Source organism: Vanellus vanellus (assembly GCF_965231255.1).
Source record: "Vanellus vanellus genome assembly, chromosome: 9".
NCBI classification, from domain to species: Eukaryota; Metazoa; Chordata; class Aves; order Charadriiformes; family Charadriidae; genus Vanellus; species Vanellus vanellus.
The window spans coordinates 10,635,184-10,660,992 of NC_138914.1; the positions used below are offsets into that span (position 1 = coordinate 10,635,184).

The following is a 25,809-nucleotide window of genomic DNA, read 5'->3' on the forward strand; positions in this document are numbered from 1 at the left end:
ACAAAACTTCTTCATTTTCTAAGATATAAAAGGTTTTTAATGCTAATATTTATTTTAATGCTAGAATACTTAATGTCCAATGACCTTCCAATTTCTTTCAAATTTAATGAGTTTAAACTGAAATAATAACACATAATAATGAGTAAGTTTACATGGATATATTAAAAAAAAAAAAAAAAAAAAAAAAGCATATTTCTGTAGCACAGATGCCTGCCCCGTTCCTCGGCTCCCCCTGTGCCCCATCGCCATCCCAGCCAGGAAACCAGAGCACCAGCATCAGCCTGACCCCGGGAAACCCCTGTCCCACCAGTGCTTCCAGGAGGGCAGAGCACGCACCTGCGGGACACGAGTGGGGCCAGCGGCACCACGCAGCCCCACGTCCGTCCATGGTGACGCTGCCATGCGGCAGAGGGACCCGCTCCAGCAGCACTCCGACACCTGATGCCCAAGCTTAAAGTCCAATGGCCACAGTGCTGCAAGCAAAGAACCACCCGCGCTCCAATCTGGTTATGTTAAGGCAGGTTGAATGACAGTTACACAAAATTCAGCATTTTATTAAGTACCCAGATACAGTGAAAACTGGAAAAAACGAAGGAGTATTTCTCAGCGTTAAGCCTTCCGCACAGTTTGAAGCTTCACCCCACTGCAGCATTAGCTCTTCTTCCGCTTACTCTTGGGAAGCAGTTGATCATTTTCTTGCATTCGGGGCTGACGTGACTTTCTTTTGTGAGATCTCAGATCCAGAACACTGCTGCTGGAAAAAAAAAAAAAAAAAAAAAAAAAAAAAAAGAAAGAAAAAGGAAAATAGGGTTTTGAAGGTGCTTTAACGCCAGCAAATACCAAAGGCTGTATTAAAGCGCTGGAAGCAGTACGCAGGCACACACGCGTGTGTGTTGCTGCTGATGCTGAACAGAAATACCGCTCTGTCGACTTGTTCGGAGAAGATGACGGCACCCACGAACCATCCTGTTCACCCCGAGCCTGCGGGGACAGGCCCCGCAGTGACCTTCCATCACCAGTGCCCAGTTTGGAATGGGAAGGAGCGGCAGCAACCTTTCAAATTCCTTGTCCATAAATGAGAAGAGCCGTCGGCGCTGGCGGAACCACGGCTAAGTTATATCAGAAAAGGTCGACTTGAAGGAGAGTCCTCCTTAGTGGCACAGCCACCGAATGGAAGGACGAGCAGGTTCGGTCACGGTTACCCAAGAAGGAAAGCGCGTGGGACTCCCATCTTTAAACACGCTCTCTTTGCCAGAGGCTCTTCACATTTATGGACAAGGAATTTTCCACTGGAAACTCAAAGAAGTGTTTTCTTTTTAGTCATAGAGTTAATTTTAAAGAAAACAAATGTTAAACTAGCCATATTTAAATTAAGCAGCTAATTTCCAGCATTCAGCCTTGGAGCTTTAAATTCCATGTGGTGTTGACATGAAAGATATTGCTCATCCATCAATAGCTATTGCTAATTAAACATTCCTTATAAATCCACTCTTTTTTTTACCATTTGCCAGGACGAATCTATCCTGCAGGGACGATTCATTTGGCTTAAACTGGTAATTCCCAACTGAAAATAACAACAGAAAACTCTCAAATGCCAAAGTCCGTGTCTCTGCTGACTGCCACGAGATACACACTGAAAGAGACGCACAGGAGCAGCTCGTGCTCGGGAGCCCCCTCCAGCAGCAGGATGGAAACGGAGCTCCCGCACCTCTGTGCCCACTCACTGCATCCAGAGGGTCGGGGGGATCCCCGCACAGCCCGGTTCAGCCCGTACCTCTGGAGACAGCTGGGGGATTACACGCACGTCCCTGCAGAGCGCAGGAGGAAGAGACGATGCATAGGCGCAACCCCATCCAACCCTCCCCAACCCCACCACCCTCACAGTATCATTTCTATAACGCACCACGGTGGAAAGTGAAGGCCTTTCCCTCCCCATTTCCATCCCTGCACTCATTCAGTGGAGAGCATCACTCATTCTAACCTAGAAGCAGCCACGGTTTTAAAGGATAGTGAAATTAGATATTAACAAAAGCTCTTTACATGTGCCACCTTTTTCCCTGCTGCAGGTCACAGTTTTGCATTATTTAAAGTCGAGGCCAAGGCTGAGTTTTGTGCAATCTCTGGGTCCTGCCAAAGGCAGTCCCATGCTGAGCTGAAGGTGCACAGGCTAACTGATGAAAGGCTTCATAAATGGATACAGGGATGTTTTAAGAGTGCCACAATGCAAATTGTTTTTTTCTTTGAAATTACACTCTAAAGCAGCTATTTTCAACCAAACCCAAAGGAGCTGTCACTCTTTGTATCAATCACCCAACTCTGGTATGTGAGCTGTATCTTCCGTTTAAGATCCAGGAGAATTTGCCTCTCCCCATCCAACTCTGCAGCCGTGCGGCAGAGCAAAGGATACCCAGCCTTGATGGCCAGGTCCGTGTGAGCCTCTGATGAGTGACACGGGAGCAGCGCACCCTTTAGGGACACAGTAAGACATGGAAGTGATGCACTAACCCTTCTCCAAAGCACAGGGCTTTGGCCACCGATGACAGAGGATCCCGAGCTGGATGGACAACTCGCCCGAAGCTGTGTATTGCCTGTTAATCCCCTTTGCTTTCCCCATCCTAGGGCGCTTTGCTAGCTCACGGGCACGGCAGCCTTACAGCTCTCCCCGCCAGCGGGAGCCTCTCAGCCGTACTCCCGCAGCACCGAATGGCCGTGGTCTTGACACGGGGTTCCCCCCAGACAAGATGCCCTCCCTGACCCCACACCGCTGCAGACATCACTCCCAACAGCCACAGCTGGCAAATGAACTGGTGAATAAAATTAATTCCTGATGGTCTGCAAAGCACTTCCCGATGGCGGGACCAGCCTGGCAACACAACTGAAGGGGTTTTCTCCCCAAACTAATGCATTAAATAAAGCCAAAAATATCTTAAACAATGTTTCTTTCCCTAAAATTAATTGCTGCACTTGCCCATAGACATTATTTGGCTGTAAAGCACAGAGAGATATATACAGACGGGGCTGTGAAAAAAGGGGGGGTTCCTATCAATTGTTTATTTATTTAAGATCTACCTGTGACGTACAATCAGCACACTGGCACAGTTCGGGAAGAAATGCATTGATTACTTACTAACGAATTGTTGAGGTCTAGCTTGAAATAGCCTGTCTATAGGCTCAGAGAAAACTGGTAAGAATTAATTCCTGAGAGTTGGTAAGTTATTTCAACTCTGGTTATATAACTGATAGAGAGAAAGAATGTTTAGGGGCTCATCTAATTTGCTCTTCGCTATTACCCTTCAAGACCCCGGTATGGTTTTCCCTTTTCCTCCTGGGGCACTGTGCGCACTGCAGAGGACTCCGACCCCGCAGCGCTGCCTGCCCCGGCTCCGTGCCACCCCGCCTTCGCACGGACTCGCTGATGCCACAGAAATGCACCCGAAACGATGCTCTGCAGAGCTCAAAGGGCTACACGCGACAAGCAGGCAGCGCTACGCCCATCTCCTGCTGGCCCTGTGCCGGGCAGAGGCAGCCGGCGCACCGGGAGCACCGGCAGGCACACCAAGAGCACCGGCAGGCGCACCGGGCAGCGCCACGCAGCCCCGGCACTCGCAGCCAAGTGCCCCGAGCCCCGTCGAGTTCATACAGCTCGTTCTGGAGCTGCGGAGGGAAAGGCAGAGTCGCAGTCTGTACTGGTTTGCATTTGCTTTGGCACAGCACCGTCCTCTGCCCCAGATCAGTGTTCTCCCTCCTCTGGTAAATAAAAACCTAAACTTGATGATCTATTTAAATCCAAAGAATATTATCTCAAAGTATTTCCAAATGTCTTTGTAGCTCGTGATGGCAAAGTAAACTCTCTGTGGCAGCCTTCATCTCACACCACATATCCCGCTGACAATAATTACATTTATTTGAGTCGTAAGCGCTGGAGGACAACAGATTTTTATTTTTACTTCCATAAATACTTTTACAATCCTGCCTCTATTTATAAGTATTTCATCCACTTTATAGATGACCTTACAGATACCACTTTCTACTGTCCTTTTATTATGTCCAGATTTTGTTCTGTAATGAAATATCTCACGTTTTCTACCTTTGTTTTGCTGAACTTAACTAGGATGCAAACATTAGAAAAAAATTAACATCAAATTAAATGAGGAATTAATCCATTATTTCCCATGCAAATAAAAAATAACTTTAAAAAGGAAACTGCAGAAGTGGGGAAGCTAATTACAACTTCTAGTAACCCAAAGCTTTGTAACTACCACCAAGCCAGAGAAGATATTGGTCATAGAAATCTATTCCAAGAAATAACCCATTAGAACCAATTTAAAGACACCCCCCCCCACAAATCCCATGCCCTTTGTCTTAACTGGGACTGCTCCCCATTTATAGCTGCTGGTGTAAGTTTGGAGATCGCTTAAGATGCTCGTGCAACAGCGGAGCGCGTGTGGGCTGGGGGGGTACGGCCAGCAACCCTGCTGTGCCCCACCACTTGCTCCAGTGCCCAAACGGCACCGCTCTGGCCAGATGCCATCGGGACACCTCAGTGCCACCGCCATCACGAATTTCAGCACAGTTTTCATGCTTACTGGGCCTTTTGGAAATAAACAAATAACTAATTCTTGGGGAGTAACATTTTAAGTTGGCCAAAGAGACAGAATCTGTGCTCAATACCAGAACTGATGGGTCAAGAGGAGAGGAGTCTAAAACCAGTTTGCGCCTCAAATGCCAATATAGAATAAAAACCAACCCGTGACATACCTGAGGAAACACATACCTGCACGGGAACCACTGCACTGAAGCAGAGTGACATTTCACTAGAGCGAAAGGTAATAATGTCCAAAAATGAGCTGGTTAAAGATTTTCCACTCTATTGCAGGGAACTCGTGGAGGCTGCAAGCCACTCAAACAGCTGAAAAGGGGAAACGTGGGGAGGGAGCGGGGCAGAGGGGCACAAACCAGAGCAAAACACTTGTTTTTCATATAGTGCTCCCCATGAGGGTCAGCTACGGCGATGTCTCAGCTGGACCAGTGCACATGGCACACGGCTTCCCCCATCGCTCCAGAGGAGGATAGAAAATAAAACCAACTAGAGGGATGAGAGGGGGAAGGGAACACAACTTTACCCAAACTGGTTTTGTTTCCTCTGGAAAGGAGAAGACGGAGGAGAAATGGTAATAGTCTGCCAACGTGTAAAATCCACTTCTCTCCTTACCAGGCTTGTATGTGATGGTCACTTTTCAACAAAGAAATAACCATCCTTTTGATGATGGTGATAATTAGGCAAATTAAACGTAGGAGACTGTGGAATCCTCACCACTGTACATCTGCATGGAGCCACTAAATCAGGACCCCGCAGCCACTTTCCCACCATCACGTGTATGGGGTTTCTGAAGACGCCAGGCACACGACTGGAAGCCCAGCAATTTATCAAATTTGAGTTCCCAAACTCCACCTGATACTATTTTTACTACAGTTACAAGGAATACAAATGACTGCACCTGCAAAACTTGAGAGAGAAAAATATTTTCTTATTCAGCTGACACCTCTATGGGTTTGTCTTGACCTGGACTTGAGCGTGCCAGATGTCAGCCAACACCTTCAGCCAAGAACACACATCTCCCGAAAGTCTGAGAAAAAGCCAGTCATATTGCCAATCCCAACTACTTTAGAAAGTATCACATAGATGCCCGAATGGCATAGAAAATTAATTCTTTGTCTTCTAAAATCAGTCTCCAGCTAGTTTTCCCTGCACACTCCCCACTCCAGCTGCGGAGGAGGCTGCTGCGCACGGCGGCGCGTACTGCTCGGGCTGGCACAGGCGGCTCCTCTGCCGCTCCCCGCGGAGCACAGCGCCCGCGCTGTGGGAGCAGCCCTGGGACTCCGCTCCCTCTCCCGAAGCGTAAAGGGGACAAGAGAAAAAACAGAGTTCACTAAAAAAAAAATCTCTGTTGATTACAAAATACGTAACCACATTCACAAAAGTATGATGCGGAGATTTGCATTTCTCCCCAAAACATCACCAATCAGATGGATCCTGTCATCTGCAGACACAGAAACGGGTTAAACAAGCAACTGTTGCATGCAGGTTTTGCTTTGAACTCAGGGTCTGTGTCAGTCTAATACTAAATGCTTATCAGGCCATGAACCTGCAAAGTTGGAGGCATTTGTATAATCCTACATGCCAGTGACACACTGCAGTCAACACAGCTACTCGGATACGTAACTCTCCAAGAGCGGGTCACATGTGATTCAAATCTTTCTGCCTCACCTATTAACACTGACCTGCACAAAGACACTTGCTCAGAATCGGGAACTTAGTTTATATTTGAAGGATTGAAACCTTACTCTGTTTCTGAACTTGAATTTAAAACCACTTGTCAGCCAGTAACTCTATCAATAAAACTTAAGTCGCCAACAGCACAGAGTAATCAACAACTGTGGTCCATGGGGAAAAACAGGCAATGGATCAGGTACAGCCATCCAGCTCGGACTGGGAGGCGGAGACCACGACAGAGACTTGCTTGGAAGGGCTGCAGGGTTGGGTTGTGGAGCCAGACAGGGCTGAGTAAACGCATTCTTCCGAACGCCGCGAGTCAGCCGTCACGCATCAAGTGCCTTCCTAAAGCCAAGCTGGTTTCATACACAGCATGTTGCTAATGTGGGACTGCCGCTTCAATAGTCTCCAGAAAATTAAGCGTTAAGGGTGATTTTGATTGAGTTAGGTGTGTTCTTCACCCAAAGAAAAAGGAAGTTGCCTATTTTAATAACTCTAACTACAGAAAAGCAAAGGGGCATTTAACTCCAAACTGGTTTACAGTGGAATATTTTAAAAGCGTGTGGAAAAAAATATCTCTCCACCACATGGCTGAAAAGACACACTGAACTAGGACAAAAATTAATGCATTCTGATCCATACCTGAAAGCTTCCTTTTTAAGAAATGAGGCAGTATCGAGAAGTCTTCCGAACTCCGCACAGCACTCTCAGGTGTTTCGGAAGGTCTGAGCATGCACAAGCAGAGGCGGGGACTCGGGGGGACTCGGTACCTGCTGCAGAGGCTCTGGTACCACACAGTCAGTGCCCAAACCCAACCAGGACGATCCTGTGTAAGGGGAAGGCACCAGCTGCAGAGCTGTGCAGCAAGGGGCCACTGCCGCAAGGAGCCACCGCAGCAAGGACAACTTCTGGGAGCCCCACGGCATCTCCACGCACATCTCCTTGTGTAGTAAGGACATAAGAGTGATTACTTCAGGGGGTTTAAAATAGATCCAACTTTGGTTTACTTTCATTTTAATTAGGGTAAGAACATTTTTGTACTCTTAGACTTTGAGCCACTGGTCGCGTGGCATAGTGCCACCAATATCATAAACGCAGAGCAAATGTACTTGACCTTCTGCAGAAATGTGCAAATGTCAGTACTTTGTAAGACAGATCCCTTCCCATAGCTCATGGCGCACTTTGTAATAATGAGGTTTGCTTGCCCAGGGATAAGAAGATCCTGACTACATACTACGCAGTCATTTCTCCCCATCTCGGGTCAAGTCCGGTACAGACACGTTGCAATGGCATTTCTAGCAGCCTGCCTCACCTTAGGGCAAAGGGGGCTTGTTTCTCCCAATAAGGTGCACTCTGAGGTGGGCAGGTTTCGAGGATTGCGACAGTGCACAGCTAATGACTGGTGGTCTTTTTCACAAAAAGTAAAATGTCCTTTCTGGTTTTTTTTGTTTGTTTGTTTGTTTTTATTTTCTGCACACAACAAAGTCACATAGGAAAGATACCCACCAGGTATCATTTTCGGAATTTCATTAAAAGCTCTACAGAAAAGCTTCAACTGTACTTAGGAGTGAAACTGAGCTATGATTGAATGGCAAAGTCACTATAAAAGCCTTTCATCAAATACTACATTAATTTAAGCATTTAGATCTGATACTGCCCAAAGAACTGACCCAAACCTGAAGTTAAGGTGGCATCAACAACCTATTTGACATCCACATCAGAGCACCGTGAGACTTTCAGTAAGTGCCCACAAAGAGGTTACCAAGAGCCTGAAATGCTGCCTCAGCCTCATCAGGGACAGAGCAATACCAACTTACAGCATCCTAACAGCACTATTCCACAGTGAGTGGATTTGTTACTTAACCGCAGATGAGAAAAGCAAGAGACAAGTTCCTTCTGAAAGCTCAGAGACCACTGAAATTGTGCTTAAGTAAATTGCGGGAAAGGAATGAAGTTTTGCTAGAAATATGCTCCAAACTGCCACTACACTGTAGTGGCATCACATCCCTACGCTGCTCCATTTGTGCACTTTCACAAATAAATAGCAAGGATGTCATATACAAATACTTGAGTTTATTTTTGAGCACTAACTCTTTGGGTCAAAACAAGATAATTAGTAGGAATGAAAGACAACTCTGGGGAATTTATGTAATCACAGAATCACAGAATGGTCTCAATCTTCATTAAAAGCTTCCAAAAAATAGACAATTTTTTTCTAAATGCAGAATATGAATGTTTATTGCTTCTTTATTAGATCTGTCATGTAAATTAAAACGCTCACTGTTTCCTCTGAAAAAGGCACACAATGTCCTGGTTCAGGACTTCATCTGTTCACACGAGTCTCTCAACTGTCTGCTAAGATGCCACTGCACCCAGAGATGCTGCAACGGTCACACCAACTTACGCTTAACACCTGAACAGATGAGAGGGTTGTGTTCAGAAACCGAAGCTAGAGATTTCAACTGAGCCCCAATCATTCCATCTCACTTTTGCCATTTTTTCATCTGCTTAGGGAAAGTAAAGCATTGACATGAGTTTTAAGCTTGTCTAATTCTCTTTCAGAGACCTTCAGTCTGAAATTGTATGAAACCTGTAACTCTCCTGCTAAGAACACTGGCAAACACTAGAAATAAAATAGTCATTAAAAAGCCAGCGGAAAGATCCAGTCCTGCCTGTGTGGTCCCTACACAACACTGCAGGGACCATCCCAGGTTACAGACGAGAATATGCAACTGAGTTTTCCCCCTGCAAATGCCCTACTATGTGCCTGACATCCACATCTGGACACGCCGCAGAGGACACCACCTCACTGCTCCCATGGGTGAGGGAAGAGGGGAGTTACAAAGCAGTGATGTTCCTTCCCACCCCCAGGAACGCACTGAATGAAGGAAATGAACATTATCAGGCCAAGCTGTCACCGCTGAGCAACGAGCAACCTGTGCATATTTCTTCCACTGAAGCTTTAACTTGAATTTAACCCTTCTAGAGACACAAGAAACCCCAAATCCAAACTGTGGAAAAGCATAAAAGAGAAGGCATTTTTTAGAAGGCTTAAAATCACATTTGACAAAAATGAGTCATTTACATAAAGAAAAATAATTTTCTCCATTTGAGTTAACAAAACGATCCTGCTTTTAAGGATCATACTCTGGAGCAATACTGTAAAAGTAAGAGCAATAATAAGGATTTGCATGTAAAATAGTAAGAAAGTATAAAGAAATGTATTCTCCCCAGTCACGCCTGTATCTAAATGAAGACCCTAGCCCTCGGTGTCGCTCTCAGAGAGCCTCAGCGAGCTTCATGACTCGACCTGTCACCAACAGGATGGGACTGTACAAACCTCAAAGGAGAGCTTCTGTAGGGCAGCACACAGTAACGCTTTGCAATGTTCAGTCCTCATGCCCTAATAATGTCATTTGTGATTTCCAGATATTAAAAGATGTAAGTCTGAATATGGATTATTTAAAAGTGTTTTCCTTGGTACAAAATGTGCGCTTGAGCCTGAGCTACACACAGACCATCATGACACCTTCCAAGCTCCAGCAAGCCACTTCGAACAGCTAATGGAAAGGCGTATCTGGTACAGGAATTCAAGTTGGCCATTAGCTACAGGGTTTTGTTCTACATGGAAAAACGTCACTTCTGATCATACTCACCCACTGGCAAATGTTTAATATACTGCAGAGGCAAGACAGCAGTGTCACTCGAAGCCAATAGTTTAAGTATCTGGACAGCTGAACTGTAACACCACACAGGGCGAAGGTAACAATATTCAAACTACCAGTTTCGCTCATGTGCCACTTCACACAGAGCATCCCTCAGCAGTTGCACCTTCCCGCTGCTTTTCTTCCTTTGTTTGTTTTCGAGAACTTGCAATATACAACTACCCTCGCACAAACAAATTACTTAGGACACAGAATGAAGCAGAAATCTCATTTAGTTTAAGGGTAGCTTTACTGTTTTATATCCTGCCCATTTCTAACTTTGATGCCTACATTTGTCCACAGCAGAATGGTAGTTACCTTCTGTTTAAAAGTATACTAAAACACAAAGCCAAAAAGTGGAGCTCCTATATCACTTGGTTTCTCTCGCTTTGCAAATATCTGATTATTAACTTTTATAAAAATAAAGTGAGGAAGATGATATCTTTCTGGCATAACTCAACGTTTATCAAATCTGGGCTCATTATGAAATCTCCCATCTGTCTGCCCTTTGGTACGCTGGCTGTGCCTTCCCATGGTCAGTGTGCCAAAGCAAAGCCCTCATTTGCTCACTGCCGTGTCGCTCAGCATCCTGCAGGACACGGGTCTGCAAGGAACAGAAAGAATAACTTTCATCAAAGCTGTAGATCTGCTTTACGTAACATTATTCTGCGCTTACCAACCCGGCCAAACTTTACTACTGCTCAACTTAAAAAAAAAAAAAAACCCAAAAAAACAAAACAAAAAAAAACCACCAAATGACTCAGAAGTTTCCTGGGTGAAGGAAATTATCAAAGGAACAAATTATTTTGCTATGGATACCTATCATAACTAATGTTAACATCCATTACTGCTAGGAAGAAATGCTCCATTAATGTACTCTAGTACTGTTTTCATTATTGACATTCCCATTTCTTCTCCCACCAAGGAACGTGTTTTTCCAACTCATGCAAGGAGCCACAGATGCCAAACCCTTACGCCACAGCGTATTATCTCTTGTACCGCAGAAAGTGATTCTGCCAGTTGGCATCTCCAGAATGTATTTCAGGTACCACAAAAAAAGAATAGACAATAATTTTAATTGTGCCATCACCAAAATATTGCAAGTCACTGTCTGCTGATAAAGAAACTATAGTCCACTATCTGCAAGCTTGGAGAGGGCAGTCTCCAAAGATAAGGAAAATAGGACTGGAAGGTGAAGCCTGTTAGCCCTGCCATTCACTTCTGCAACATTTCTCAAAAATACTCTTAAACCGGATGTTTTTAGCAAGTATGGTACAATAGCTACTACCTACAAAATTAAAATTAAGTGTCGTAAGTAGAAGCCATATACTCCAGGCACTACACAGACAATTAAAATCTCATCAGAAGTATGTTAGATATCCTCCTACAGGAAGCACAGAATCTCCAAACCCAAGTTTCCTTCAATAAAAGAGGCTGCAATGAATTCTAATAGGAAATGCTGATGATACACCTCACAGGTAATAATCGATCGTTACGCAATGAGGTGGTTCCCAAGGATGATCCCTCAGCTGTTTCCCAGGGTCAACCACAAACCTTGCAACAGATCTTAAAACATCAGTGAAAGACAGCCGTGGCTGCGTACTCTTTGGCACATGGCAGCAGCACCAGAAGATCATCACCAGGGGCACGGAGACGAGCATCTGCAATCTGTACAACCAAGTATTCTATACTTTACTGCCCGTCTCAACGAGTCGCTTGCAGGTACTACAAAATAAAGTGCGCTTGTGCACACCATCCCAAAGAGACACCTCTCTCTACAAGAAAGGCGTTATGATTCCTTTCTGTTTTTCCAGCGGTGTACTCTAACATTGACCTCTGACGCCACTGGAACCAAGGCCTTATCAGCGCTTCCATTAAAGCTCCTTAAAATCCATTAGATTATCTAAACACACATTTTAAGAGAGTTCCAAATGCTACTTCTGTCCTTAATCACGAATTTTAAGAGCTGTCACAATCTATTGACCACATACATATGTAATGGATAATAGAGAAAATTGTGTCATAAATACTCTTTAAAGAGCAGACCGAGAGAATTAAATGCAATATGGTTCTCATCGCGCCCCTAAGACCAAGTGCCAAAGCGGCCATGATATTCCAAGAGATCCCATATCAAGCCAGTTTCAGCTGCAAGGGTGGACTATGCTGCTTTTGCAGGATCCACCAACCTTCATTCCCATTTCTTTGTATAATGACTAAAAAACTTTTCAGTTGATCTAACACTACTCTATTCTAAATTTCTCTATAACCGCACACCTTCGATGCCCAAATATATTCCTGTATTTTCTCTCCGTCTTCCTGTATTTCACTGGGTTACTGCAGGAATCATTGGATGGTTTCTTAGTATGTCCTTGTACAACACCTTGTACAGCTAGACCCAAATTTTAAATATTACAGCTAGAGAATAAAAAGGGATTTTTGATTTTAAGAAATAAGTTGTTAAGATTTTAAAAACTTGACAGTCCTCTTCTCTCTTCAAACTGAAGTAAGTCCAAAAAGATGCTTCAATTCCAGCATGTCCATCTTCTTGGCAGAGATACATGTGAGACTTAAACAGTGTAACTTTAAATACAATCAAAGATCAGTTTGTCTTAATTTTCCATAAAAATCAGTTAGATTAGAACAATGATTTTCAACCAGATCCTTGGGACACCCAGGTATTATTTTCCAAGGATCCAAAAACACTGACCAAATTGTATCTCCCACAACCGTGGAGATTCCCCGAGAACCTGACTTTGTAGAGACATTCGCCTCTCCTGCAGAAAACGCGTGAGATTCCACAAACCGGGAACTACTGACCTAAACCAGTCACAAGGACTTTCCCACCCATATATTCTACTTACTTGTCAGAGGACGCCGAACATGTCTCAGGCCCTTGCAGATCCCTCAAAATGTCTGAACTGGAGCTGAAGGGGAAAATAAAACTGATGTAAATTACTTAAGCAACACCTACAGTAAAGTAGGGCTCTACTTAGCAAAGGCAGTAGAATCTGCAGACGAGACAGCCCCCTCCACGCAGCACAGGCAACAAGAAGTCATTTCAACCAACAGCAAAGTCCAGAAAGTTCTGGCTCTACATCACATAATTTTCTGAGTTATTATGGGCTCTTGTTTGCATTATTTAACATACAATTCTCTCTGTTCATGCCTGCTTGTTGGTAGCTAAAATACCTTTATATTCACAGACAGCAGACAATTTCTCTGGAGAGGATTTGCAAGATACTTCGGTGGGTAAAGTATAACATTTCAAAGAGTAAAGGTGCTTTCAACCTCAAAACTCAAGGCTTAGGTGTAAGCTCACATTTTGACCGTAACAAAAAAAAAAAAAAAAAAAAAGAATCAACATCAAAGAAAAAAAGCTTAACATAGAAATCTTTAGTGAGAAAAATCCGAACTGCTGTGACTGTCAGCACATCCAGCCAACAGCTGAGCGAATCGCGCTTTGCCAGCCACCGCAGCAACCCATCACATGAACAGAGGCGGCTCCTTTTGCACTGCCTGAAGGAAGTTTTCCTTCTCAAACCTCCCGAGGAAGAGGCAAACTCTGGAACCCAGATGAAAGCATACGCCGCACAGGGGCATAACAACCTTCAGCTGCTACCTGCCCCTGCAGTAAAATGTTTTGGCTCTGTGGTTTGATAACATACTCTGAAAAGAATACAACTGATGACAGAAAGATGTATTTCATAAAGCTATTTATTAATTAAAGTAATTCATTTAAAACTTTAATGGATGCTTTCCTTAGGCAAAGGAAAATAAAGCATCTCGGTGCCTTGGATACTGCAAATTGAGGTGAATGAGGATTGAATCAAGCTTGATGTGTCACAAATTTTTTCTTAACCTGCTTGAAAAGATAATTTCATTTTTCATCTTCACACATAATTTTACATTCTAACAGGACAAGGAAAATAAACTATTTCTTTTCTATGTCAGTGTTTATATGCTTACAGTACAGACCACAAGGTCAAACTCCGCATCAGCGCTGGACAGGTGAGGAACTTCAATGGAAAGGATTTAAGATGTTAACTCTAAATAAATAAGTAGAGAAGAACAACCCTACATCATGAGGTTTCAGCAATAAGCTTAACTCTGCCAACCTGGCTAACAAGGGAACCGAGCGACTCCTGTCAACGCTCGGGAAGCCCTCCAGCTGTTGCAGCAACGAGAGTCCAAAATGCCACCCCAGACTGCTTTTATAAGAGCAAGAATGCAAATGCATAAAGTCTTTATGGGTTTGTTTCTTTTAAACACTTAGGCCTATATAAAATTTAAATGTACTTTGAAGCTTTTCTAGCAGTGGAAATATACACAGCACTGACTGGGGTGGAGGCGAAGTACTCATGCAGAGCTGGAGGAGCCTCCTGCTGCCCCGCAGACCCCGGGGCTCACGCCAGCCCCGCGAGGAACCCGTCCAGCGGAGCTCCCGCAGGCACCGGCACAGCACGCTCGCTCGCTCACCCGCCGGGCTGCAACAGCCACTGCGCAGAACTGTGTTTGCTACGTACCTGTGTATTTTACAGCGGTCACAGAGGCTACTTAAATCAGGGCATCAATAAATACAACTATCGCTACCGCATCAACATTGGAAGAACCCGTGCGTGTGTAGATATGTGCACGCATGTATATGAACACATATTTAATTAACCACAAGTATGAACTCAGTGATGTATGTCAGGCCTCTTCCCATGCTCAAAGTTTAAAAAAACCAAACTATAGAGATGTCTTCAGCCTACACTTTAAATAAGAAGAAAATTTTGTCAAATTTCAATAAAAATTAAGCGAACACAATACTCTGGTCAATTATTGATAAATAACTTCTATGGCATGTTCAGGCTCCTTGATACAAACCACTGCAAAGCTCTCAAGTATATGCCAGATTGCAGGGTTTGCAGAAATCAACTAACACGCTGGAAAATGTTGTTTTCTGGAAACTATCTTTCAAGAAGACGCCTGGCAGCTCCAACAGTCTGTACGTTATTGCAGGAATTGCATAACAAACTGCTTTACACAAACAGTTCAGAGATTTTAGTGTAAACCATGGCATAGCAGTTGGATACCAGTTCTCTTGGATTTACTTAAAAGGTTTTACAACAGAATTATTCCCCTGTTTGTTAGAAGACAGCAGACTGATTTTTCAAGAACAGGAGTCAAAAGTTAACCAAAACACTTAATATTCATAATGTATTGCATCATTAGAGAGAAGATAATAATTCAGACACGAGAAGGAATTTAAACCCAAATAATGTCATCGGGTGGCCGGCAAGGCTCAGGGCGTTCAGAGAGCCCCGGGCACACCACCGATGGCAGGCAGCCAGCAGACGAGCGCAACGCTGGGCTGCTCCTGCGCAGCCATACAGTTTGTCACCGTCACTCGCGGCTCTCCTGGCTGCGCACACGCTTTGGGTGGCTGACAGTGCGCAAGCCCGCGCTGTGGTTCTCCATGCCCGTGCCCTAACCCCTGTGCCTCATCAGCCTGCATCTCTCCCAGAGATGTCAGCCCGCATGTCCTCGCAGCCGGGACACAGAGCATTGCTTCCACTGTCGGAATGCACCCCGTGCTCAGCTAGGATTCAGCCACAGAGGTGACCATGCCCCCAGTGTGACACATCAGAAAACACCGGCTCCTAGGACACACGGAGCCTGGGAATCACATGCAAACACACTTTTTTTTTTTTTTAAGCTTTTCTTAAATGAATTAATAAATGGCATGCAACTTTTATAAGACGGGAGGATTGTTTTCATCCATTACCACTTTGTCTCCTCCTGTTGCCTGTTCCCCCCTCTGAAGTGAGATTCATCAGACGGTACTGTGGTGAAAACTATAGAACCAACAACAGGATTTCAAGGGTGAAAAACACCACCAGATTAGATTAGAGAAACCCTTAACACATGCACATTTAGTGAGAAAGATAAAAAGGAAAAAGATACCAAAAATGCACACAAAGCACTGGTGCCATATGGAGAAAATTATTTTGAAGCAAAATGGATTTAGAAGTTTTGCGTGCAATCTTAGAAACTCTTCAACAGTTCCCCAGGAACTTTCATGAACTGCTGAATAAATCTGTTGAATTACAAACATTACTCAACGGACCAGTCTTAATATGGAAGCAAAATCACCTGAAATCAAAAGCGGTGACTGCATTTAAAGGGAAAAATGTTTTATCCCTGCACAAATCATCGGTGCCGGTGCTCACAGTAATAGGAAGAGGAGCCGGCACAGCCTCTGCCCCGGCCCCACGTGCAAGTGCCGGGGGGAGGCGAGGAAGCTCTGGGCCACAGCCCACAGAAGGAAGAGGGTCACTCTGTCTTCCCAATCGCTCCTTAAAGCATGAGCCAAATAGCACTATGTCTCAGTACCGCACCCATCTGCCGGGTCCTGACCAACGGCGCTCCTGCCCGACCCATCTCCTCCCACAGTCCAGGCTCGGGCAGCCTTCAGAGTCCTTATTCCAGCACCAAATCTCATGTGAAATGTTCAAATGAAAAACATGGCAAAACACGCTGTAAGAACAATGATGGAGGGGGAAAGTTTTGAAGTCGAGCATTTTTTTCTACTGTCAAAATTATAAGTCCATCAAAAACTCATTTTGGGAACACAAACTGGATGCCCAAGGAATGAGTTATTATCATACTTCTAAATCCTACCCCAATGTTCCAGTTACATTTTTTTAAAAACAAAAAGGGGGCGGAGGACAAGGGGCTATTTGTGTGCTTTTAGTCCCCTAAAATAGAAAAAGAACAGGTTTGATGCCTGAACATGATGTACTTCCTTGCCTTGAAAAATGTTGCGTTATTATCATTTATCATCAACTGTGTAACAAGCAAAACAATAAAAGTGAAAAAAATTTGGCTAACACTCAGAACAATAATGCAAGCTCATAATTTGCATGTGTAATTCACAGTCTATGCCTATCAAATTATTTTAAAACTGCGCACAAAATGTCCCAGAGTGAGTTACCACCTTAGCCCAGACGCGCAAATGGGAACGGGCTATCAGCTCGAGAGCAATCAGAGTCCCCCTCGCAAACCCAATCAACTCTTACACTGTAATTGCATTGAGAGAAGAATTTATGTAGGTAACTGTACGAAACCGAGCTGCAGGGCTGTGAACCTTCCAGCTGGAGCTAAAAAGCCCTTTGTTTCAGAATTTCTTCAAACAAGCCACTGTTCCAAGCCAGTCACTCAATGACATGGTTCTCTGCATCTAGTCTCTCTTAAACATCGATTTCTTTTACAAAGACTGAGCAATTGCTTGATTTTGAGTCAAAGTAATTACATACCTTTTTCCACATGCAGAGGAAAAAAAACTGTTTGTGAATTAAGAAAACTCCTTAAATACGCCAGACAGTTGAAAAACAATTATCAAAAAACTTTTTCAACTAAGCAAAAGAAATTTTGACCACCAAGTGAATTGGTATTTTAAAAAAAAAAAAATCTTTTTTTTCTCCCCCTGAAGAAAGCTCCTAAGCTCTTCTTATCGTTGAATGAATTCACTTAAACTGAAGGAAATGAACTAAATAAAAAAGAAAGAGCTACCTCATTTTGTATGTTGTTTCCCTAAATCTTAGCCTAGGGCACACAAAGAAATCTCAGAATTTAGAATAGCTTTGTTCATTTCTTCAGTATTTTCTGCCTTTTCAGTACCCCATATGTATCTACCTATAGCAGGGCCAGACAAAGCGAAACACATCTTCAGACTTTATTCAGACTCCAAATCCAAGACGATTTCCCACAAGAGGTTTTCTGTCCTTTTCCTTAATAAAGGTTATTATTCTATCCTACGATTTTACATATCCGTTCCAGATGAGTAAATTTTTATAGCAAACCCATTAAAGTTCTGAAATGTAACTGCTCCAGATGCAAGAGGCTGACAGACAGGGTGATGGGGTGCGCAGAGGTTTCATTTCCCGGGCTTAGTCACGTCTCCAGGCTGAGCGAAGTGCCGCTCCAATGGCTCCAGCAATTCCCCAACTCTGCCTCACTTCTCCGCAGGATTAGTTTCTTCTGGGCACTTACAATCAACCAAGAGCAAACTATTCCTTTCTTGACCATCATTTGGATTTGACTCCCTCCCAACTTTTTTTTTTCTTTTTTTAAAGATAAACACACCACCTTAAAATAGCGAGAAAAAAGCTGACGTAAGTGTGAATAACATATCACGTTCTAAAACTGAAAGGAGCAAATGTCTCTTTGAATTTGTTTATTTTAAGGCAGATTAAGTTCCTTCTTGGCTTCCCGGTGAACAGCCAGTGTCCTTTAATCTGTCCATCTCACTGTGCATTATGTACTTCTCTCTGGCACGTGCACTGTGCATTGCTTTCCTCAGCACTGGCACAAGCCATGAGCCACAGGCTGTCTCATTTTACCAATGTCATTTGAAGGTGAATGCCCAGCCACAAGGAGTGAGGGAAAACAGTTTTCTCCACCTCACAATCCTGCTTCCACCTTGACCTGCCTGTGATGAACACGAGGAGCTTGCTGCCGCAGGGGCCCTAAGTCCTGTGTAACATCCAAGATTAACTGGTTACCACAACGTCTTCCCTGGCTTCCCAGTACCTCCTCCTCACGCCACACAGCCCCGGCACCGCTGAGCATGGCTTCCTCCTGCCTTTGGAGGACAGCAGGTTTGCCAGCCTTGGACCTTCCCCAGGACTCCCCATGGAGACTCTCGTCCATACCAAACCTGACAAAGGTTCCACTGTTTCCCCGTTTTTCCTGACCCTTTCCAGGCTTTTTCGGCTTTCAGTGGCCGCCTCTGCAGCCCAAGGGCATGCCTTTGGGACCGCCTTTAGAAAAGGAAAAGATCTGCTGGCTCTATCTTAACTGCTTTCCTGGGGAGTCTACAGCAGTTGGGACATGTGGGCTAAAGCACTAGAGAGCACTGGTGGACCACCACTTCTGTTTTCAGGGCTCAAAGATGTCCCAGCGCCACAGAGTCGGGACTGATGTCCTTCTGGATACATATAATCCCTTTCCCCCATGCACATCTGGGGTCGTCAGCTGTTACTGTCTGAAATGACTGCCCCGGGACTCTTTCCACCGTGCCTCACAGTTCTTGGCCATTTGTTACGGCTCACAGTTTTTGAAAGAAAGGTATGAATCAACAACATAGCAGAGAAGTGTCATCATCCTTCCATAACGAAGTCATATTTGAGGCCAAAAATCAAAGCTAAAACACTGCTATCTAACATTGTAACATACATCATCCCTGAGCCAAAGCAGTTCAAGATTTATTAAGTCAAAAATATACTAGAGAACTGAAAAAGGCAGTTATTCCCCCGATCAACACATTTTCATATACTTTTCTCATGTAACAGTGATGGCCAGCCTAGGGATCAGGACAATGCTTTCTTTAAACCCAGACTGAAGCTACTGCCAGGGAAGAGCTTACAAAGCTTCTTCAGCCATTCCCTCCTGTCAACGGTCCCTTTGACAAACTGATGTCTACGCAGAGGTTTTCAGAGGATTGCTGCCATCCAGTGAACTCCAGACTGGCTGAAGCATAGCTCCCTATTTCTACCTCTTCTTCAGCTGATGAACCAAAGCCCAAATTCTGCAAAGCACATCAATCCAAGAATAAGAGACCAGCTAAACCCAGATCCTACATCCTGATCAATAGCTCCTAAACTTGATGCCAAAAAAGCCCCACTTACTGCAAATGAGGCCCTTGCCTGGGCACGGATCTCACCTGGCAGGCACTGCAGGCGCTCCACGTACTCCAACAGCAGCGAGATTTATACAAGCTGCAGATACAGCACTTTTCCAGTAGGATTTCAAAATCAAGGCACTATGTTTCAGTGCACACATTAATATCTCAGATGAGGCCACAATATCTGTTGTCTACTGTCGCAAGTCTTTCATTCCAGTCATCAAGAACTGACACTTTCTTCTAACACAACGTTTTACAGAAAAATAATTTGTTTAAAAAAACAGAATATTATCCCTATTCTATAAAATACTTTTAATAGACTATTTCCTCTACATAGTTCATAACCACGACACTTACTGTCCCACCTAGTTTCATTTCTCATTTTCCTATTGTTTAAGTAGCTGCATAAAATTTGGCTTCAGTCCCAGAAGGTAAAAGAATGCAATGGGATTATTTATAGGGAGCACTGAAGTTCTATGAAAGCTTTAAGTATGACTTCATATCTTTGAAAAATTATCCTTTAAAAGTCACGGCTTTGTTTTGGTGTTTATCTTGTACGCAGGTTTTGCTTTCTTGGTGGGATCATCGATTTATGAAGAAACCAAACCCTTTTGGGTCAATGCCATAACCTCCATGCATGCCCCGTGTCTTTTTTCCAGCAGGTGTAAAATTTTCATTTCTCAACTAAAGGAGCAATTTTTGAATAACATCAGTATCTCAGTGATTATTGTACAATGTATGAATTTCTAATATTGACCAACTGCTCCCTGAGAAAATATTGGCATGAGATGGGCAAAAGACAGAAGGTCTTATGAAGGAGAAAACATAAGAATCGTTAATTTATTTGCAGCATCTTTTCATGGAGCAAACATTTCGGCCCTCTGACTTCAAGACTGTTTTGTTTTATTCTACATGCTCCTCAAAATCCTAATTTTCTTTTAAGCCATCATACTTGAGCCCTCCATTAAGAAGCGCTCTCTTCATAAAAACACAGCGTGCAGATTTGAACTTCCAAATATATTTCAGGTTTTGACGTTTCAATGTGAAAAACATTTACCCTTGTCAAAGGATATCCTCTTATTATCAGAAATAAAATACAAGCCTCTGAAAATCATTGCTTGGTACAATAGCACAATGCTACTTAAACCCTCGAAATCTAAATCATTCTTTTTTGATTTGTGCTATATTTATTTCAGCACAATTAACAAAGCATTAACCCCATGGTAACCAGAAAGTGACAAAACGCATCACTTTTTTTTCATGCCGCTTATACAACTACACCTACTTCTTGCAATCCCTGAAAATCTTGCCATAATTCAGGTCCATTTTGATGACACCAGAAATGTGTAAGCGGCGCACTGGGAGCACGAGCCAGAGTGCCGCGTACAGAGCTCTGCAGCGCACGGCTGCTCTGCAGAGACGGCAGAACCTGTCAAACAGCAGCGGGTGCTGCACTGGGATGGCCGCCCTGCTGGCTCTTCAGGGACCTATCAGGAACTGTGAAGACGATAAGCACACGTAATTCTTTTTCATAAGCGTTCCCCCACATCCGTATTTGGAGAGGGGGGGATCCCTGTAACCTTTGTTTCCCAGAAAACACAGAAAAACACACCGGAACATTCTTCAGAAAGGTACAGTTTGGCACAAAGAACACTGCGGTCAAACGAGAGGGGCCCTCCATGCATCACAAGGCATCACACGCCACTTGAGTTAAGCTTTCACTCTGTTATTGTTGCTGGTTTCACCTCTTTTTGAGCAGAGTATAAAAACGGGTTTGTTTGGATGTAAAGGATGAGAAAGTACAGTGTATGATGCCCAAAGGCACACTCCAGAGCCCAACTGCCAATCAGTTGAGTTTAATACACAATATAATTGGGGGGGGGGGGGGGGGGGGGGGAACGACCACTTTATTGAAGTTGTTGACCAGCACAGCCGCTAGCTTTCAAGGTTAAGCAAACTGCCCTGTATTTAAAAAAAATAAACAAACACACCACACATACAAACCAGGAGATATGCACAAAATAGGAAAGCAAAGAGAAAAATCACAGAGAGATTCTGAAAAAACAATTCCGTGCAGACTCCAGTAATTCTGTCCCTGTTCCACAGGGGCTGAATTTAAGAGTAAACCACAGGGAGCTACTAAGCATATTTTTTTAAAAGGAGGTCCAAATATCTGTGATGCATACCCACTGGTCTGTGCAACTGAGAGATTCTGTGTTTGATTCAAGAAGTCTACAGAAATATTTCATTTGGACAGAATGAACACATAAAAAGAAGAAATAAACAACTCCGCCTTGAGCCAGACATCATGCAAACAAATGCACACTTTCCAACAAAATCTGCCAACTCGGTCCATGAAAGCACATTCAGATCATTAGTAACTGCCACACGCTAATATCCTTTAGCAGACTTTCTTATAGTCTCTAAGACACACTTCCATCCAGACTTTAAGTTTCTATACACAAGCCTACAGACAGAAAAAGATAAAGAATAAAATTTTAACTTTGATGTTAAAGGCTATGGGGAGAATCATTCATAGTATCATTCACACACCAAATTGGCAGCGAAACAGAGATTTAATGATACCTTGGATGAGCTAATACAAGCCCTTTCTACCTCCCAAGAACTCACTCTGTAAGATTAACATTCCAAATTTTCCAAGGTCCTTAATGCCAAAAGGTTAATTTGCAATCAAAAAAATAAACTAAGTAAAATCGGGAAGAACAGGAACACCTCGTTTAAATTCTGGCTGAAGAACCAAGCTGAAGGCATTTATTTTGTGGAACCAAAATAACGATGAGGGCGCTAGGACAACTGCAACGGTGGGAACAGTGAGAACGAAGCAGCTCCATCTATCACCCACGCCCCTGTCAAATGTGACACAGCGTACCAACCTGCGAGAGCCGGCCCTGCCTCAGCACTGGGGGATGTGCTGGAGATCCTGCCCACCACCGCCGCACAACCCGAGGGCAGGCTCCTGCTGCCAGGCGCTTCCCCGGCACTGCCTGCCAGAGCACAGCAGCATGACCAAGCTGCAAACTGCAAAGCTGAGGTTTCAGGCACAGAAAACCAGCTCTGGAAAAAAGCCACAGGGCCAGTTTCTTCCCTTCTAAGTGAGCGCTGAAGAGCTGTTTTCCCTGGCCTGTTTCACCTCCCAGTACACATCCTGAGCTAAGCACCTTCAAGAAGGGACAATCCCAACCCGGAAGAGTGCAAGCCTGCGAGAGTCTTTTCGGAGGTGCATCTCCCCCTCCAGTTTAGGGCTCAGCTCTCAGTCCATTTCTCAAAGGGCTTCAGTGCTTCAAAGCAGGAGGGCTCTGGCTGGAACCGCGAGGCAGCACGGCTAAGGCAGGCACCCGCACGCTGCCAAGCGCAGACCTCAGACACTCTGACCTGCGGCGCCCACCCACCGCTCAGCACACTGCTTCACACAAAGCAGTTCTGAAGCCCTGAATTCTTCCCGACTCTTCATTCTTCTGAGATTTAAGAGGAGAGGCCAAGAGGGCTGGGACTGTCCAGCCTTCGGGAGAGAAGGCTCAAGGGAACCTCACCCACGTGCAGCAGTACCTGATGGGAGGGAGCAAAGACAATAGTCTATTCGCAGTGGCATCCCGTGATAAAACAAGACACAACGGACACAACTTGAAACACAGGAAATTCCCTCGAAACGTAAGAAAAAGCCTTTGTACTGTGGGGGTGGACAAACCCGCAGCAGGTTGCCCCGAGAAAGCATGGAGTCTCCATCCCTGGAGACACTCCAGCCCAAGTGGAGAAGGCCCTGAGGAGCCGGCCCCGCTCTGCGCAGGGCTGGCACGCACGGTCTCCACAGGGTCGCCCAGCCCCTGTGACTCAATGTGTCCTGCTGAGACCCGTGGATTCTGCTCTGAAGACCACAGACCTGAAAATAAAATACTTAAATATTGGGCATTACAATGTGCAAGTCTCTTTTCCCATGGTACTGGACCCTATTTTAAAAGTAAAGAAATTACCGAGATAGCAGTTACCTGCATCACCGGGAAGGAAAAGCTATCATCATTTGCATGACATCCTGAGAAACTTAGATAAAACTAGTACATCAGTAATCTTAATAGGTTTGTTACACATTAAACAGCAAATACGATGATATGCTCTGTTTATCGATTTTACAGTGACAATTCAGGCAGAAAGACACATACACTAAAGAGGGGAAAGGCCACCAGGAGGGGAACGTCTTTGTTGGGTATATAATGCAAGTTTGAAGCCAAACAAAAATGTAACGATATTTTGAAACAGCAACAAAGACCCTTTCTGCCTCCACATAAGTGATCTGCCCTGACAGCATATGGCTATTTACAGACAAATATTTACTACACGCCCCCATTGAGTTCAAGTAAATGGAAACAGGCAGCAAAACCTGATTATACAACAAAGACATTTAACATTTGATGCTCTCTAATCCCCCGACTTGACCTCCTCTTTCCTATGTCTTCCTAGGCTTTCATTCACCGTTCAGTATTTACCTCTGTGAAAGGAAACATCTTTAATGCCCATGCTGACTTTTTAAAACTCTTTGTGACCCAAAATTAATTTAGAAAAATTTGTTTCCGTTAAACTTTTCAACAACTAAATTGTTCTTTTAATAAACGATGATGAAGCCATGCACTATATTATTCCAGGAGGAAGAAGCACATACTATGGGTGTAATGGGTGGGAAATTAAGAAGTGTGACTCCTGGCTCAGCTGTCGATCTGCTGCCTGACCTTCAGCTCCTTCCTCTGATTATCTCCCACCTCTAAACATAGGAAGCCTTTTTTTTCCTAGCAATGCAGACCTGCAAAGGGTGCCTTCTCCTCTTATTTCTGTTATCAAGAAGATAGCAAGATTATCATCAAGATTAGCTCCCTCGCTTTTAGACACGTATCAAATAACAGTTATTCTGTATTTGTTTTCTATGACTTTTTCACCTTTCCTCCAGAAACTAAGGCCACAGCAGTCAGTACTGCAATAGGATATTTATCTAAGTATTTGCCATTGTCATATTTGACAATTGCTCAGTAATAGATAGAAATTATGATCCATGAAGTAAATACCTTAAACAGATACAAACACTGCCTTCAAAAACTAGATGGATCTTATGACCAATAACAGTTGAGTCTCCTTCCAATAAAATTATCATTGAACTATCAAAAGCAAAGGATCTTACATTATTTATAAAACGTTACTTGATCTTTCATTTTCTGAAACCAAATCAGGCAATTTCAGGAAGCAAAACTAAATGCATGAAGAAAGAAAAGTGAATGGCTGTCAGGACTTCAAGGTTCAGTGGCATTCTACCACTGACTGCAAATAATGGGTCATTTAAACTCCGTTTCTCACAGCAACACTTGACTTGAAGAGCTATTAAAAGACTTAGGCTGTATCTATCAAGTTTTGGACCTCTCTGAATAAAACTTTAAACAGAAGGGAAGGCGATGCAGTGGAAGAGAAACACCAAGTGTTCTCCTGGTTCCACAGACATTTCACTCACTGTTTCTGTATCAAAAAGAACATTTATACTATCACCCCTCTGTAAAATCATCACTAAACTATTTAGTGAATTCTAAATGTATTTCCACTCCATCCCTCAAGCAACTGAACAGCCAGAAACATGGAGGAGAACGAATTAGTAACCACAGCTCAGGAACCCATCCTGTGAAGTAGGATATAAATATATTGCTCAAGGTTACTGCGAAAGCTTTTCCAGGGAGAAGCGACTCAGCAACTTGCTGTAGGTGCCCCTGCTCCGGCAGGGGGTTGGACTGGATGAGCTCCAGAGGGCCCTTCCAACCCTGACCATTCCGTGAGTCTGTGACTCTTCTTCACCCACCTGCTTGTTGATCCAGCTGAGAGCGAGAAGGCAGGAGAGACTGATCTCTGCCCTTCCTCCAAGGAAGGAAATTCAGTTTCGTTTCCATCAGGTGTTTCTGTTTGGGGTATCTGGGCTTTTCCAAGGATGATAGCTGGGTGATGCTCTTCTGTATGTTCTACCAAGAAGAAAGACAGAGATTAACAAGAATGACAAAGCAAAATACTATTGTTTAAATTTTTGCAGCTTGGAGATAAGATTTTAAGAAAAAACAAAGTTTTAAAATACTAAATACCAACAACTTATTACCACTTATTTTCTTCCCAAAACTCTTCAGTTT

At 43.9% G+C, this 25,809-nt stretch overlaps 1 protein-coding gene across 1 annotated transcript in view; it reads right to left on the bottom strand.

Annotated features, from left to right (window-relative positions):
- Positions 1-552: 552 nt before the first annotated feature.
- The window catches only part of RAD18 (RAD18 E3 ubiquitin protein ligase), a 60,692-nt gene continuing 35,435 nt past the window's right edge, over positions 553-25,809 (bottom strand). The window contains exons 11-13 of the mRNA XM_082487535.1: positions 25,491-25,647; positions 12,840-12,902; positions 553-754 (exon numbers count right to left, since the gene is read on the bottom strand). Coding sequence (XP_082343661.1) covers positions 652-754; positions 12,840-12,902; positions 25,491-25,647 — 323 coding nt within the window. The 3' untranslated portion in view covers positions 553-651. The remainder of the gene's footprint in view (positions 755-12,839; positions 12,903-25,490; positions 25,648-25,809) is intronic.